This window comes from Cottoperca gobio, chromosome 9 (genome assembly GCF_900634415.1).
Source record: "Cottoperca gobio chromosome 9, fCotGob3.1, whole genome shotgun sequence".
Classification (NCBI taxonomy): Eukaryota; Metazoa; Chordata; class Actinopteri; order Perciformes; family Bovichtidae; genus Cottoperca; species Cottoperca gobio.
In genome coordinates this window covers 21194311-21209235 of record NC_041363.1, presented here as the reverse complement: position 1 = coordinate 21209235, position 14925 = coordinate 21194311, and the positions used below count along the sequence as shown (strand labels likewise).

At 41.0% G+C, this 14925-nt stretch overlaps 2 protein-coding genes across 3 annotated transcripts in view; one reads left to right on the top strand and one right to left on the bottom strand.

Moving 5' to 3' along the window:
- The window catches only part of coq5 (coenzyme Q5, methyltransferase), a 5766-nt gene extending 1512 nt beyond the window's left edge, over positions 1 to 4254 (top strand). The window contains exons 3-7 of one of the 2 annotated variants that reach the window (XM_029439271.1): positions 1 to 56; positions 1114 to 1220; positions 2013 to 2101; positions 2698 to 2809; positions 4121 to 4254. The exon at positions 1 to 56 is cut by the window's left edge and continues 169 nt beyond it. In XM_029439271.1, the coding sequence (XP_029295131.1) occupies positions 1 to 56; positions 1114 to 1220; positions 2013 to 2101; positions 2698 to 2809; positions 4121 to 4222 (466 nt within the window). In that variant the 3' untranslated portion in view covers positions 4223 to 4254. Of the gene's footprint in view, positions 57 to 1113; positions 1221 to 2012; positions 2102 to 2697; positions 2810 to 2935; positions 3445 to 4120 lie in introns of those variants that run through there. The other variant, XM_029439272.1, reaches the window with a different exon arrangement.
- A 420-nt stretch (positions 4255 to 4674) lies between these two features.
- Positions 4675 to 13948, bottom strand: LOC115013851 (E3 ubiquitin-protein ligase znrf3-like). Its single transcript, XM_029440388.1, has 5 exons — positions 13919 to 13948; positions 12773 to 12883; positions 11318 to 11485; positions 8456 to 8558; positions 4675 to 8333 (listed from the first exon to the last, which is right to left on the bottom strand). The coding sequence occupies exons 1-5, from the start codon at positions 13946 to 13948 to the stop codon at positions 6589 to 6591; spliced, it is 2157 nt and encodes a 718-aa protein (XP_029296248.1). The 3' UTR covers positions 4675 to 6588.
- Positions 13949 to 14925: the final 977 nt, after the last annotated feature.

Genomic DNA, 14925 nt, shown 5'->3' with positions numbered 1-14925 from the left:
CAAGGAGATGCTGAGAGTGGGCAAGCAGAAAGCCGACAGCATGGGCACCAGGGCTGGTAAGCTTTCTTCTGCAAGACATCGTATCCCTGCACTTTCCCTCATCTGTGAGGTTTTAGTGAGCATGTTGACACTTTATATGATCTAAAATGGAGAAAAGCAGGAAATCTCCATATTTGAGAGGCTGAAACAAGGCATGGAACATTACGATTAATCGATAACCCAAATAGTTTATTTAATTTAATAGTTGCAGCTCTTGATAGAGGAGCTTGGATTAACCATATTTTTGTAAGCAATATTAAACCCATACTATTTAGTTGAACTAGAGAGGGTTCATATTCACTTGTTGACATAAAGCAGTCGGTACAGGGGACCGGGAGGAGAAGCTTGAAAACCCTCACGGTCTGAGATATGATTTTGCTGTATGTTCCATATAAAGTAAGCATTTCTATCAAATATGATCCAAGGCAGAATGAGATTCTGTAAAATATGTGCATGGAAATGTGTTCAGAGAAGTACGTTGTGTTTACTGAGCTTGTTACTATGGCAAGAGCACAGTATGTCGTTTTGTTATTGCAGGTTTCTTTAGCGAGTTGAAAAAGAGTATCAGTAGAACACTTTGAAATGTAGCTGTCGTTCGTTTGTATCGGTGCCTTTTAGTTTTCAGTTCAATAAGAGAATGTTGGAAATGATCTTTTCTCACACGTTTTTCATTCAACAAGCCATTAGTTTTATTTGAGCAGTGTACTGAAAGCAGCAGAATCGAGTACACTTTAAAATGTGTTTATTTATCGCAGGTAATATGGTTTTGCATATTTCCCTCATCTCGTGCAGCCCTGCTTGTTACTGTGGCTGGATGTCAACATTCTCAGATCGTTTTATGCATGAAATAAAATCAAACGTGTTCATTTTCCAAACAGTCGAATCACACTTGATTACGGAGCAATTAAATTTGAAGTGTGTGAGACATCTGTGCAGCCACGCGTGACCAGAACAGAGGACCGAATAATGATCGCTGCAGTATTTACCAAACAGAACCGTTGGTATAAAACTGTCCCAGGTTTACAAACTGGAGCTTGTTGAAATGAAGATGCCATGTGTGCCCGTGTGCATCAGGTCTGTCGTGGGTGGTGGGGGACGCAGAGGAGCTGCCCTTTGATGACGACCAGTTTGATATTTATACCATCGCCTTTGGCATTCGGAACGTCACCCATATAGATCAGGTAACTGACTCCACCAGTACCAAAGCTTTTCTCTCATGCACAGATAATCCCATAAAGACCTTTGGTGCTACAGCGCCGCACTTAAGAGACATCCGCCTGTTAGTAGAACAGCGTTAACAGAGAGTGTGTCAGCTCATCGCACTCTGAGCTGCTACCTGCTTTATACTTGCGTTCATTAGAAGATCCCCAATAGTTAAGTTTAGTTTATTGAAGGTTCCCCATTAGAGCTAATGTTGCAGGGGTCCACACAAGAAAAACATACATTAAAAATGACCAACATAAGACATATATTAGAGAATAACATGTATATGTATTAGTAGAAACTTAAACTAATAACTTTCTCTACATAGTTTCCATGTATTTATTGTTTTAAATAAATAAAAAGTCATTATTAGAGTTGCATTTACGTCTCTTACACGTGCATTAAGAGGATTTACAGTTAAACTTGTTTGTCAAATTGCTAAATGTATTCAGGGCTGCAAGTAATGATTATTTTTCTTTTAAGTAAACTGTTCATTCATTTTTTATTCAACCGATTCATTTTCCAGTAAAGTGTCAGGAATGTGTAAAACAATACCATCACACTTTTTTAAAGTCCAAGGTGATGCCTTTTGAATTGTCCAAAATCCAGTGATTCTCCCTTTACAATGACATGAAACATAAGAAAGTGTCAAATCCTCCTATTTGAGAAGCTGTAACCCACCAAATAATTTGGCTTGATAAATGACTTAAAAGGATTAATTGATAATTAAAGTTGTTGTTGAGCACAAATGTTTTTCTTTTCTTTTTTAGGCGCTGCAGGAGGCTCTGCGGGTGCTGAAGCCTGGTGGCAGGTTCATGTGCTTAGAGTTCAGCAAAGTGACAAATCCTGTATTGGCAAGGTGAGAAGGAGATTTCACATGAATCAACCTCGTGAACCTCAGAAGGTCTCTGGAGATTCATTACTGCCATCACAGATCCAACAACACATTTGAAACACTCGTGTGCAAAGCGTTTATCCAAGCTGTCGTAGGAATGAATAAATGACAGAACACATTGGTAGGTTTTCAGTCTCGCCACATTCTAGGAGCAGCGATTTTTATTTAGTAACGAGCATCATGCTGAATTGAGACATTTCCCATAAACTGCTCGGCTTTACTAAAAAAGATGTGTGTGTATATATTGTTGTTATCTGAATAGCTTTCGTGTCCTTCCATAATCTTGTGTGGTTTGGAAGAACAGCGCCCTCTTCTGGTTTTGTACCTCGAAGCACTTCAGCAGTTAAATGTGACCTGGCTGCACAGGACTGTAGAGCACGGAGGGAACTCAGAATTCACTGTTGAGATGATCCTTTTGAAATAAAACCTGCAGACTGTTGTCGCTCCGGGGCTCATGGTTCACTACCTGCGCTGTAGAGGCTACATGTAAGGGTTTTACAGCTCAGAGAAAGCTGCCTTTTGGCTCCTCTGGTAACTTGTATCCTCTTCCATGTTTTCAGGCTTTATGACGCATACAGTTTCCAGATGATCCCAGTTTTGGGAGAGGTGATTGCTGGAGACTGGAAGTCGTACCAGTATCTGGTAGAAAGCATCCGCAAGTTCCCGGACCAGGTGAGGAAAGAAAACTATTTTATTTCCGTCTCCCCATTTCTGTGTACGCTACTCTCCATTCTTATATGATTCACCTCAAGTTGGTGCTATTTTAAATGATTTTGTATTCCCCTTTTGATTGTACAGATCTTATCAAGAAACCTTTTAGCTATTTTAAGACCCTTTCCATACATCAGCTTGAGATGACTCCCTGGACCACTGTTTAAATAATTTTACTACATGTTCTTGTATAACCAGTATTTGGTCAATAAACTTTGATAACATGTAATATGTGGCGAGAATGCAGGCACATTTAAATTAATGAGATTTTATCTATATTTGAGCAATTATTTACACGTTTAATAAATGTTTAGCAATTTGTAAAGTCTGTTTAATTTATAGTGCTTTCAATATCATATTATACATATATTTACGATATATACTATAAATGAATTATTAATGTTCTGTCTGATGCTTCATAAGGCTGAATGAGACATTACCCCATGATGGTTTATAGCAGTTTCTCAAAGTGCAGCCCGTCGATGGCGACCCTCGGAAACATTTTGTGCGGATCCTGAATGTGACATGAGATGCATTAAATATTTCATAATATAGTATGCCATTTAAAATAGATAATAAAAAAAAGAAGATGGTATGTCACAAATCTATTTTTAAAAGTCATTGTATATTATGCAATGAAAAATGTCTCAAAAAAGTTGTATAGGAAGCCTTAAATAAATAAATAATAATAAATTCATAGTATAGTATGCAATGAAAATAAGTAGTTTCTGCCATAATGTCACAAAACAGTCATTACAAAGTATAGTATGTATACTTTGTATAAGTATGTATAAGTCTAGTATGCCATTGAAATGTAAAAATAAATCATAGTATCTCCTAAAAAGTAAAAAAAATAGAATATTATGCAATAAAGATACTAATTAGAAAATACAAGTTAAACTGGAACCAAAATAATTTTTAATTCTGACGTGATTAAGGATGTGATATGATTCGTTGATCATCACAATCTTTGAAGATCATTCTTGTTGTGATTAACGGATTGTTTCAGCACAATTTTCACTTTGTTCCTAAACAAAGTTTACATTTCTTCAAGCTTGTTCGATCAGATTTAATTATTTGATGCCAACCTGAGCAATGTCACTTTGTGGATTCAATGTTAGCGAGTCATTTCCTTTGCTCTCTCTCTCTCTCTCTCTCTCGCTCGCTCGCTCTCTCTCTCTCTCGCTCTCTCTCTCTCTCTCTCTCTCTCTCGCTCTCTCTCGCTCTCTCTCGCTCTCTCTCGCTCTCTCTCGCTCTCTCTCTCTTCTGCAGGAGGAGTTTAAACTAATGATTGAGGAAGCAGGTTTCTACTGTGTGAAGTACTACAACCTCACCGGTGGAGTCGTGGCTCTTCACTCTGGTTTCAAGCTGTGAGATGCACTCTGACACCTCCTATGGGGGGGGGGGGGGGGGGGGGGAACGAAAACACTGGATCTGTGTTTCAGGCTTTTATGTCTGCGGAGTTCTTTGACGTGAGTTTTCAGAGCACGAAGCCCCAGAGCTCCTCTCTGCACAATGACAGGGAAATTGGGCCAGTGCACATATTTATTTTCTTGCTGATGGTCTTGGTTCAGCGACACTTTAACTGTACAAAATACCAATGTTAAATAATGCCACATTAAAAACCAAAATGTCACTGTATTTGTGGTATCAGAGTTAAGACTGCTGGTGCAGTTGGTTTTGAATAGGTTTTGTAACATCTACATTTTGGCTACAAATAATAAAACGTGTTGAAAAAGTTAATGTCAGTATCTGAATGGATTATTCTCAAAGCTACGGAAGGAAAACTAATTACTACTTCTAAGGATAAAACAACAAAACAAAGAATCTCAATGTGGACAATGTAAAGAAGGACACCACAACATGAGTTACTTGAATAAAACTGTATATTTTACAGATCTTTGTACACTTTAATTACAAAACTGTATGGTACTAAAGTTTTAAAATCAGTTTTTTGGTCAGAGAAGATTTAATCGTCTTGTGTGCAATTACCATGTATATACAAAGTCTCATGTTAGTGATTTTTCTCAAAATAAAAAGCAACCAAATAACTCAAACGTTCATACACTCTGAACATAAGACATGGCTTAAAGATAAATATATTAGTAAATAAATATTCAGAGAACATATTTCCATTTATGAAATGTGTTTGCTATACAGGTACAGAAATATACACGGACTGATTTCTAGCCTTTGTTTTAAACATTTGTAATGGTAATGACAGAAAATAATTATATTCTTAAAAAATTAAAAAATATTAATTTTTGTACACATTTTTAATCTTCTTAAGTGCTAGAAACAATAACAAAAAAAATTAAATAGTGACTCAAGTACCCCAAAATGTTATATTTGCAGTAGGTACATATCTCTATGCAAAAGGCAAGATTAGATTCTCACTTGATTACAGCACTGGGTTAACTTATAAATAGGGTTATTTCAGAAAGTTTTCCTCTGTGTAGAGAATGTGTATATTTCATAGAAACAGTATAAAAACAGTCTGCAGGACAAACAGAAAGGCATGAATGACAAGCATTGATATCGCAAGTATGTATTATGCATGGCACGATATGTTTCAAATGGATACACTGTGGTATTTATAACTGCATTATTTAAAATAAATTTTTAAAAGTCACAGTACATTAAGGAACCCTTATGAAATATGAGTCTTTTCCAGCTACTTTCCTTTGGCCTTTTGATACATGCTAGAACTCTTTTGTTTTTGTTTTTAATAGATATTTATTAGAGCATGCCTCATTGAGGAAATTGGGTAAGTGACAGCAAAAATATACTTTTTAAGGGCTTCCAAACAAAAGGTAGAGTGCTACACTCTACTTCTGAAGAAATCTACTGACCCCGAGACCTACTGTCACTTTAGACTGGAGTTGGACTAAAAGCGGTGCAGTGTCTTTTAGATTTTGCTACAAATAGCTCACCAGCGTAAGGCTTACATGTTGCTCTGGCACATCTCATACAGGTAGGCCACTGCTGGACAGAAATGCAATGCATAAAACAAATTCTGTATTATATTGAATAGAGACCAGTGTTAGCCTTGCATTCACATTTCTATGCATTTTTCTGTAATATATAGCTTCTTCTCCCCAGAGAAACGTGTGGGTCACAGACACTTAGAAAGACCCTTTTCCCTGCTTTAAAAAAAAAAAAAACAATCATGTCTTTCTGTTTTGGTATAGCTATGTCCGTACAACCTATTTAAGTTGGTGGTTGAAGCTTTATAGGCAGTCAGTGTTCATGTGTGCACATATACATGTAGATGCAGATGTTTGTGAATTAAGTGTACTTTTTTCTTTAAAAAAAAAAAAAAATCTGATTCCCAGATCTTGCACTAAAGATGGAAAAACAAAATCGGGAGAGAAATCTCACAAGAAATGGGCCCGGATTATTTAACGCTGAAGGGGCCTAACCCTCGATGGTAGCAGACAGTCTGCAGATAGAAGCCAATACCAACCTACTTCTAGTTTCAGTCCATCCGTATTTGTAGTTACACTTTGTCTCAGTGCTATGGTAACATAGTTTGGTGCCGAGACGTTTGTGGCCACAGGAATGAACTTGACATACTGTCTAGAAATGACAGGCCATTTCAGTAGAAATCCACACAATCGAAGATGATAACATTCAGCGCTCGGAGAGCAAGGTTAAAACAAGGCAGCTGAGGGTTTCAATGATTGACTGATTCGGTACCAAATACATACTTTTTGAGTCCTTTCTCTCTGGGCTCGAGTTCATATACCCAGACCTCCCTCGTTTGTTGGAGTACTGCTTCCCAATGCAGTGGGGCTTGCAGAGAGCTGAGGGTGAAACAAAGCCCTGGTCTCCTCCTCTTGAGGGTACGACTGACCTCTAAACTGTCCTGAGGTGAAGAACCCCTCCCTGGGCTCATGTCGCTCTCCTGTCCGCACCTCAGCCTCCACTGTGACATTAATGGGCAATAAACTGCTCTGGGTCTCTGTCTCAGTGCCCAATTCACAGTCTGTGTCCTCAGGAATTATGGGTATTCTCTGGTTAAATTCGCAGCAGCCCTGTCCAGAGCAGGTCTCTGAGTCTGCATACTGCACATTAACAGCGTAGTCCTCGGTGTAGCGCCCCGTTGTGGCCCTGTGCACCTTCATCTCTTTGTAGAAGCAGCAAGGTAGCCCTTCGTAGCTCACCTGCTCCGCGGAAGGGCACATGTGCTCAGGAGCAAAGTAGTTCTTGGAGGTTGAGTTATGAAAGTCCACCCCCCTGTGAAAGCGTCCTGTGGCCAGAGGCCCAGCTTGGTCCGAGTCCTGCCCTTTGGACTCCACATTGGAAGGAAGCACTTCGAAGCAGCAGCTACAGGCTGCGGCTCCGAGCTCCCCCGACTCCTCCTGCGCCCCCTTTCCCCTGTCTGCTCTGGGAGCCTCTGGAGCCCCGGCTGAGGTAGTGCTAGTGTTGCTGTTCTCCCTGGGTTCCAGTGATGAGTGACTGCTGTAGTTGGGCTCCAAACTGCAGTTGGAGAGGTGGTCCCCCAAGTTATATCCCGCAGCTCCAGGAGGGAGCTGCAGGCAGTCGTGTCCCAAGGGAACAAGGGAAGATGTATCCTCGGCAGGAACTGTGGCGCACGCCGCAGCCCCTGCTTCCCCCACGGAGCCCCTACACGGACTCTTACTCCGGTAGACGTAAGGATCGTAGTCACTGCTCAGCGAGCTGCGGAAGGTAGAGCAGCTACCGTACACCCCCTGGTTGCTGACCTCAGTACAGTCCAACATGGAGTCGCTGGAGGAACAGTGGCACTGGCCTGAGCTGCTGCTGCTGCTGTCGCTGCCAGGGCAGTCGGCAAGGTAGCCGCTGCACACTGAGCGGTGGCCGTGGTAACAGCTCAGGCCAGAAGTGCTTCCGGTATCACCTATCCTTGAAGAAGAGGCAGGTGCCATGTGTACCACTGTGGGGTATAACAGCCCCTGCTGAAAGGCCCTGCTGTGGTGGCCCTTATGGGCCACTCCCCCTCCACCAAGCTGCCCTGCCATAGCCGGCCCTTGGCCCCCCTCGGGCTGCTGAGGGAAAGTCAACCCCTGAAAATAGTAGTGCTGGTACATAGTCTCGTACTGTGAGAAGCAGGCTGCTCGAGAAAAATTTCGACCGTGGAACTTGGGTCGTTTAAAAGCAGCATGATGCGGCTGTGCTGGGTAGGCGGGGGGTCCACGGTGCTCTAATCCGCAGTGGTGGGGGTTGAGCGAGTGGTCCAGATGGAGGGTGGGGTGGTAGCTCCGGAGAAAGGCGGATGTTGACTGGGGTGTGTACAGACCTTGAGGATCCGGGTGCTGGTCCACGGTGAGCATGGTGATGGGGTTGCCGTGGGGGTCCATGCTGGTTCTGGTTGGGTAGGCCGTCACCTGGCCAGCACGGTGCACCCTGCCGGGATAATGGACCGGCAGCACCACCCGCTGCCGGTTGTGCACCGGGTTGCCAGGGTCTATGCATGCTGGTCCTGGATTTCCCTTCTTTTGCTCTGAAGAGAAATAACGTAGTCTCGTAAATGTCTCTTTTATAAACCAGGGAACATGTGTTGTTCCTTCAATGAAATATGTGTTTCTGTGGTATTTTATCTAAATATCAAAAATATTCTCTCACCGATGATGTTGTGTCTACAGTGGGGACATGTGTGATGCTGGAGCAGCCAGGGGTCGACACATTTCTTATGAAATCTGTGAGCACAGGGGATAACTCGCAGCTCCTGTAGGGGACAAATACAACAAGATTTAATAGTCAGATTTTTACCTGGAATATCATTTACAAAGTGCAATCAGCTGAAAATACGGAAACTGACAGAACACGATGTTTCGGCTACATGTCAAATGATTGTGTCTTGTATTTCAGTGACATTGATTATTATATTGGAACTTTTAAATGTCAAATGTTTAAGTATTTTTAATTATTATTAGTAATGTGTGTGCTAAATAACTTCCTAACTCAAATAAATAAAAGGTCTTCAACGTCTGCTTACAGCTGGGGGACAGAAAACAACAAACAAGTAGAGCAAGTGCGGTCTTCTAGCATTCTCTAATTAAATTTAAGGTGACAGTCCAACACACACACACACACACACGTGAGTGAAATATCCAAATTAACTGTTGCCTTTAATTTAATTCAAGGAAAATGCTACTTATTTGTTAATTTAAGCTCCAGATCCTGCCTTGTAGCTCCTTGAATGTTATATATATATATATAATGTTAGAACTAGAGCCTGTTAATTTAATAACACCAAATGCAGTGTGAAGAGCATACTATACTATGAATGTTTGGTGACATTTGTTTTTATTGAAGAGCAGAACTTATGCACACCTGTAGATAGACAGGTGTGTAGGAGAAGACCAAGAGTGGACAATGCAGAACAACACATACTATATTATGGAATCTTTTATACCACGCTATACTATGACTTTTTTTCATGGCTTACTATTAATTCTCTTGTGCTTTGTTCCCACCTCGTCTATCTGAATTATGTTGCATTGATACAGTGGTCCAAGTGGTAAATTGTGCTTTCTTACAATATTGTATAGTAAATGTTAGTTAAGTGTGTCGCTGATGTAACCGGTTTGAACTCAAAGTGGAGATGAGGTCTTAAAATGTATGGAAAAGGTCTTAAATTAAGATTCCTGCACTCCTACAATTCCCAAAATTACAAAGTAGCGGCATAAATAATTCTCAGAGGGTGAATAAACAAGTGGCTGAATGTCCAGAAGGTGGCGGCAAAGCTGTACAGAAATGTCAACTTTAATGAAGGTTTTGAGTCTTAATCCAGTTTTTACCTCTGAGGAGCCAACGTCCCATAATGCCACAAACAAAACTCAACTAGATGCCGCACCACAGTACAACGACAAGTTTGATGCTCAATGTCAACACTTTGTGGAACAGAACAAACAAGAGGCTTACGCGTGAGGATTGATATGAAAAGAATGCAACACTTTGTATTCAGATGGAGAATCGGCATGGAGGAATTCCAAGAAGACAGCAGGAGCACTATGAATATGAATTATAATATTCCTCTCCAGTGAGAGCTTTCCCTCCATAAATACTTTATTCTATGGCTTAATGTGACTCATCTTCGGGCTCTTTTCCACCCAGGCTTTTGTTGCTTGGTTCACTGCTCAAAAAGTGCTTTGATGCCATTCAGCCTTTTATATCGCCACTTCCTCTGTGCAAGCCCGGCGCCACGCTTTGTTGTGTTTTCTTCTCCTCCTTACCGGAGAGACACACAACAACAAAAAAAACACTCACACATAAGCAAACTATGTCCCCCCCTGGGCACTGGGGTTTGTCCCCGCAGCGTCCGTGTTGAGGATGAGCAATGCCGTTTAAAGTAAACCCTTTAAAGTCCAAGATTACGATACATCGTTTGACAATGAAAAGGGATTGAAGAAGGCCACACTGGGAAAACAGGAAGCATAATCACAACCCAATGCACTCTGGGTACTGTTATCTCCCCAGGTGCTCTCAAAGACTGAACTAAACATCTAAAAAAGGTGCCGGAAAAAACGTCACTGAGGATCGCGGGACTGCGGTCCCTGAACACATCAGGGGGACTTCCATTCTATTGTCCACAGAACTGCATTATGTTTCATGTCTACAGAGTATGTAATGAAAAGAAAACAAGCTCAGTGGGTAGACGACCGCACTAACACTGCCAGTTCAGAGGTTTGGCTCCCACATGGTTCACTTATGCTTTAAAGTTTGAATAAAAATCATTCACCTAATGATGTATGTTATTTCTGTGTTTGTCAGGGATGTTGTTACTCAGTGCTCCACTGGTATCATAACTTTGTCTTATTTTGTTTTATAATGATATAATGTTTTTTTTTGTTTTTCTTCTTGTTCATGAAAATTGGATTTCCCCAGTCATGGACCCCACACATCAAAAAACTGCAAAAAGACACCGTTCAGTGTCGGCAAACTAAAAATGAAGAGAAAAAATAGGAAGAAAATGCACACAAACTGCGGATTATGTCCATCATAATAATTTGAAAACAAATTTTAAAAAGTATTTGGGCTGCAAACAGTACTTTAGAAAAATGAGTTATAGTATGATTTGACCTGGATTTGTTGTACTTTTTTTTTTGAACATATTCTCTTGATTTTAAAAGTCACAATAATTAATAATAAAAATAATATAATTTTCTTCCGATTGATCCAATAAGTTTAACAATGACACCTGACAGTTTTTGGAAGTACAAGTGTGTCACAAAGTTGAGGTATTAGCAGTTGGAGTGTTTTGTCACTTTCATGCATTATCTACCAATATAATATAACATAACAAGAACCTTGATCTTTTTAACATAACCTTTGTATTCACTGTAAGAGCTGGCATAACCACACACACACACACACACACACACACATATAGTAAAGCAGAGTTTACGGCGAGTAAAACCGTTGTACCGTTTAATAAAAGTCCCCAAATAATTAAAATCAAAAGGACAAAGTGTCTTTTCTTACCTCCCCATCAATGTACTTTTCAAGACAGATGGCGCAGTCAGAGGTGGAGCTGCTGCTCAGTGAATCGGAGGCTCCACAGCTGCTCTCGCGCTGGCCCTTTCCTTTGGCCTTGAACTTTCTCGTCTCCATCTTTTCCAAGGCTTGGATGGCCATTCTGTTCATCGAGCTCTGTGGTGGGGAGGAAGGAAGCAGGAATAATGAGATCCAAAAATAAGACAGAAAAATGACAAAGCTAACTGTGAAAAGTTAGTGATGATGCTCCCAAGTAAACATTCCTGTAAACGTCTATGCGTCAGTGTTGGCAACTTTTGAACCGTGTTCCTCTCTGCTGATGTTAACGAGAGAGGGTTGATGTTGATGATTTGAGACGTTCGTGCAATGTTTGACTCATGCATTATCAACTCTCTCTGGTGTCTTTTTTATCTCTTATGTGTTTCGTGTTGCCTTAAAAATGTTACTTGGTGATTGACACACGCAGATGCAGAAACACTTATTAGGATTAAACTTAATGATTCACATGTGTAGCAGACATTTGGATTTACAGCAGTGGGGGAGTTATTTATGCTCAGGTTTAACTTAAAGGAAGAAACCCTCTCCAGAGACCCTTTTTATTTTATGTTGCCTCCCAACTAGATCATTGAAGACTGTTTAAGGACATGCGGGTATCTTAGTAAGTCAGAGCAATGCATGAAAGTCAAATCTCATCACAGGGTTGACAAACACGAGGACTTAAAAATCTGTAATTAACTGCAGTCTTCTGAGGACAAACCCTTGAGGAATCCTGCACTAAATCCCAAAGTGTTCTCATGTTTACAGTTGAATTAGAAAGGAAATGTTATTACTGTATTAACAATATTTACACCACAAGAAGTTCATTACATTTTCAGGAAGAAAAGGCCCCTGGTGTGAGCGGTCCTCTTAATTAACCACCAAAGGAAGTCTCCCGCTGCGCGCGCACACACACACCAACACACACACCAACACACACACACACACACACACACACACACACACACACACACACACACACACACACACACACACACACACACACACACACACACACACACACACACACACACACACACACACACACACACACACACACACACACACACACACACACCTTAACGGATGCCGCTACAAGTTTTCTGCTCCGTCATGACACCTCTGAGTTTTTGGCTCCAGCAGCCAACCTCTCATAAGCGTTAATTAAATGCTAATCCTGATTCATGCGCCCCAACATAAGCCTCCACTGAGAGCTTTTTGTCAACACACCGAGAGAAATCAATCAACAGCAGTGCTACCGTCGCCTGACTCAACGCCTGCAACTCCAAGCGAGGTCGTGCCGACTGGAAAAACCCGGCGCGGCGTGTTTGCATCACTTTTGCTCCCATGTGACTCAAACTGTGGTTAACAAAGAAAGCGCTGAGGAGTGTGTGTTTAGACACTAACCTGACTTCTCCTTTGCTTGAGTTTGATCTTGATGAGCAGAATGAGGCAAACCAGCGACACAACCACGAAGAAAGCCAGGAAGATGCCCATGTCAAAATATTCCGTGGGCTGCTGTGGAAAAGGAAGGCAAGAGAAAGACACATTTGTCAAATAATCTTAACATGCAGCCGTTTTAAAAAAGGTTATTTTGCCCGAGAAATGGTGCATTTTTTATTAAGGATGTTTTTATTATAGCTTTGTTGGTTGCTCAAAAGAACAGAGAACATTTTTACTTTGATTGTGCTTATTGTGTCAATGTATGACTGTCAGTAACTGACTCAGGTTAGTACTACGTCTCTTACACAAGTGAGATCGTTCTGCAGAGCGAAGCTGAAACGATTTGTCGATTAAGCGATTAGCTTATCGGAAGGGAAGTATTCGTACTTTTTCAAACAAACGTTATGTGGTTACAGTTTCTTAAATGGGAGGATTCACTGTTAGTCTCTGTTTAATATCATTGTAAATTGTTCTTTTTGTCACTTAACAAAATAATCAATTAATCGAGAATAAAACCCGTTATTTGCAGTCCTGCTGCAGAGTTCAAGACAAGAAAAAGAGCGAATTTGACAGATTTGAGTCGAGTTCAGGGAGGACACATTTAAACTGCCCAGACCTCACTGAGAATGGCCAGATTGCTTCATTCTTCATCTGAAAAATGTCTCTTATCGGATAGACCTTTCTCTCGGGGCTTTCATTATGTAAAGTTATTTGACCTCAAAGTGTGCTGTTCGGTCCTCTTATCAAATATTCCGAGCAAACAAACAGCTCTTTGAATGGCTGATAATCATCTCTCACAGCGCTGCGAACAAAAAGCGGGCAGCGGAGAAGAAAGAGAAAGGGTCAGATTTTCTTGCTTGATCCAATCTCTAATCTTGAAGGAGAGGATGAACATGTCATCTCGCATCGACTTCACTTCCAATAAGCTTGATGAACAGACGCTCTTGAAATTCCTCTCCGGTCTCAGTGAAGCTGGTATGAATGAAAGCTTACATTAGCGTGTTATTCGGCTTTTCTTTTCTTGTTTTAAGTTTGCAGCAGAGAATCGAATGCCTTCTCAAATTGCTTGCACATTTATTACACAGGAGTCAGTGAAGTAAACAGCATTACCTCACTGAAGCGTCCAGTTTTTACCAACATGATTAAGTCTCATAAAAAAAAAAAGCAGTCACAAAGCAAGAACCTGCCTTTGGTGTCCGAGGTTGTAGTTTTTTATGGAGTTGGGAAGGAGATGTGTCATGTTTTTTAAGACAGCCAGTTTGCCTGTGGGTGCATTTTTGTTGTCGTCAGGCAAGTCCCTGCACTGCAGCGCAGGCCTGCCCGAGTGGAGATTCTTTAGGAGGGAGATCTCTTTCTTCTCAAAGCGTCTTACCAAGAGCTATTAATTATTAACTGGGAGAGCTAACATCAAAGGAGCAGACTTGTGCTGAATTAAATGGGTGCTGGAGCCTGGCAGTGTGGAGCTGAGAGAAAACTGGGTGAGAGGGAAAAGCCGAGCGAGATTTGGCTCCGCTCGCTTTTGAACTTTCCCAGAAGAAAAAAAAGTGAAAGAAGAAAGAAAAGAGCGATGTTAGTTTATGTAAAGGAGGCAGGACGAAAGAGAAAGTTGGAAGAGCTTGTATTTATAGCACAACGCTGTTTTTAATGTTTGGGTGTTTGACAAGGCTTTTTGACTGCTGGGAAAGATTGAATCAGTTTGCAGGGTTAATTAGTCTTTAATGCGCTATGAAAGTCAGATTCATAAACATCTTGTCTGTGGATTAAACCAAAGGGAAATCTAATTGAGACGTAGCACACGCACTTCAGAGTCATGATGTGTTTACGTTTCCCTGAAGCTGATTTTAAAGTAGAATTCATTGAGTGTGGTACATATGCCACCCCTTATATCAAAGGCCTTTTGTTAGTTTGCTTCTTTATTTCCTCCTGCTGTGACTTGTCCATGCCGCAGTAGTTCCACCAAAAGTACCTGCCGTGATGAAGACCAGCGCTTGTGTGTTTGCTACTTCTAAGAATCAAACACATTCTATATTAAATCTTATTGGTGCTGGATAATGCAGATACCTGTGTTTCTATTTCTTGCTGTTTCGACTGCTTGAAACAATAGAAGGCTTCCATGC

Excerpts from the sequence above, each read along its gene's own strand:
- LOC115013851 (XM_029440388.1), bottom strand. The coding sequence starts at position 13,948 with ATGTTGGTAAAAACTGGACGCTTCAGTGAG. Across the intron at positions 8,559-11,317 it reads AAAAGTACATTGATGGGGAG|GAGCTGCGAGTTATCCCCTG; the intron begins GTAAGAAAAGAC and ends TGTCCCCTACAG. Across the intron at positions 8,334-8,455 it reads CTGTAGACACAACATCATCG|AGCAAAAGAAGGGAAATCCA; the intron begins GTGAGAGAATAT and ends ATTTCTCTTCAG.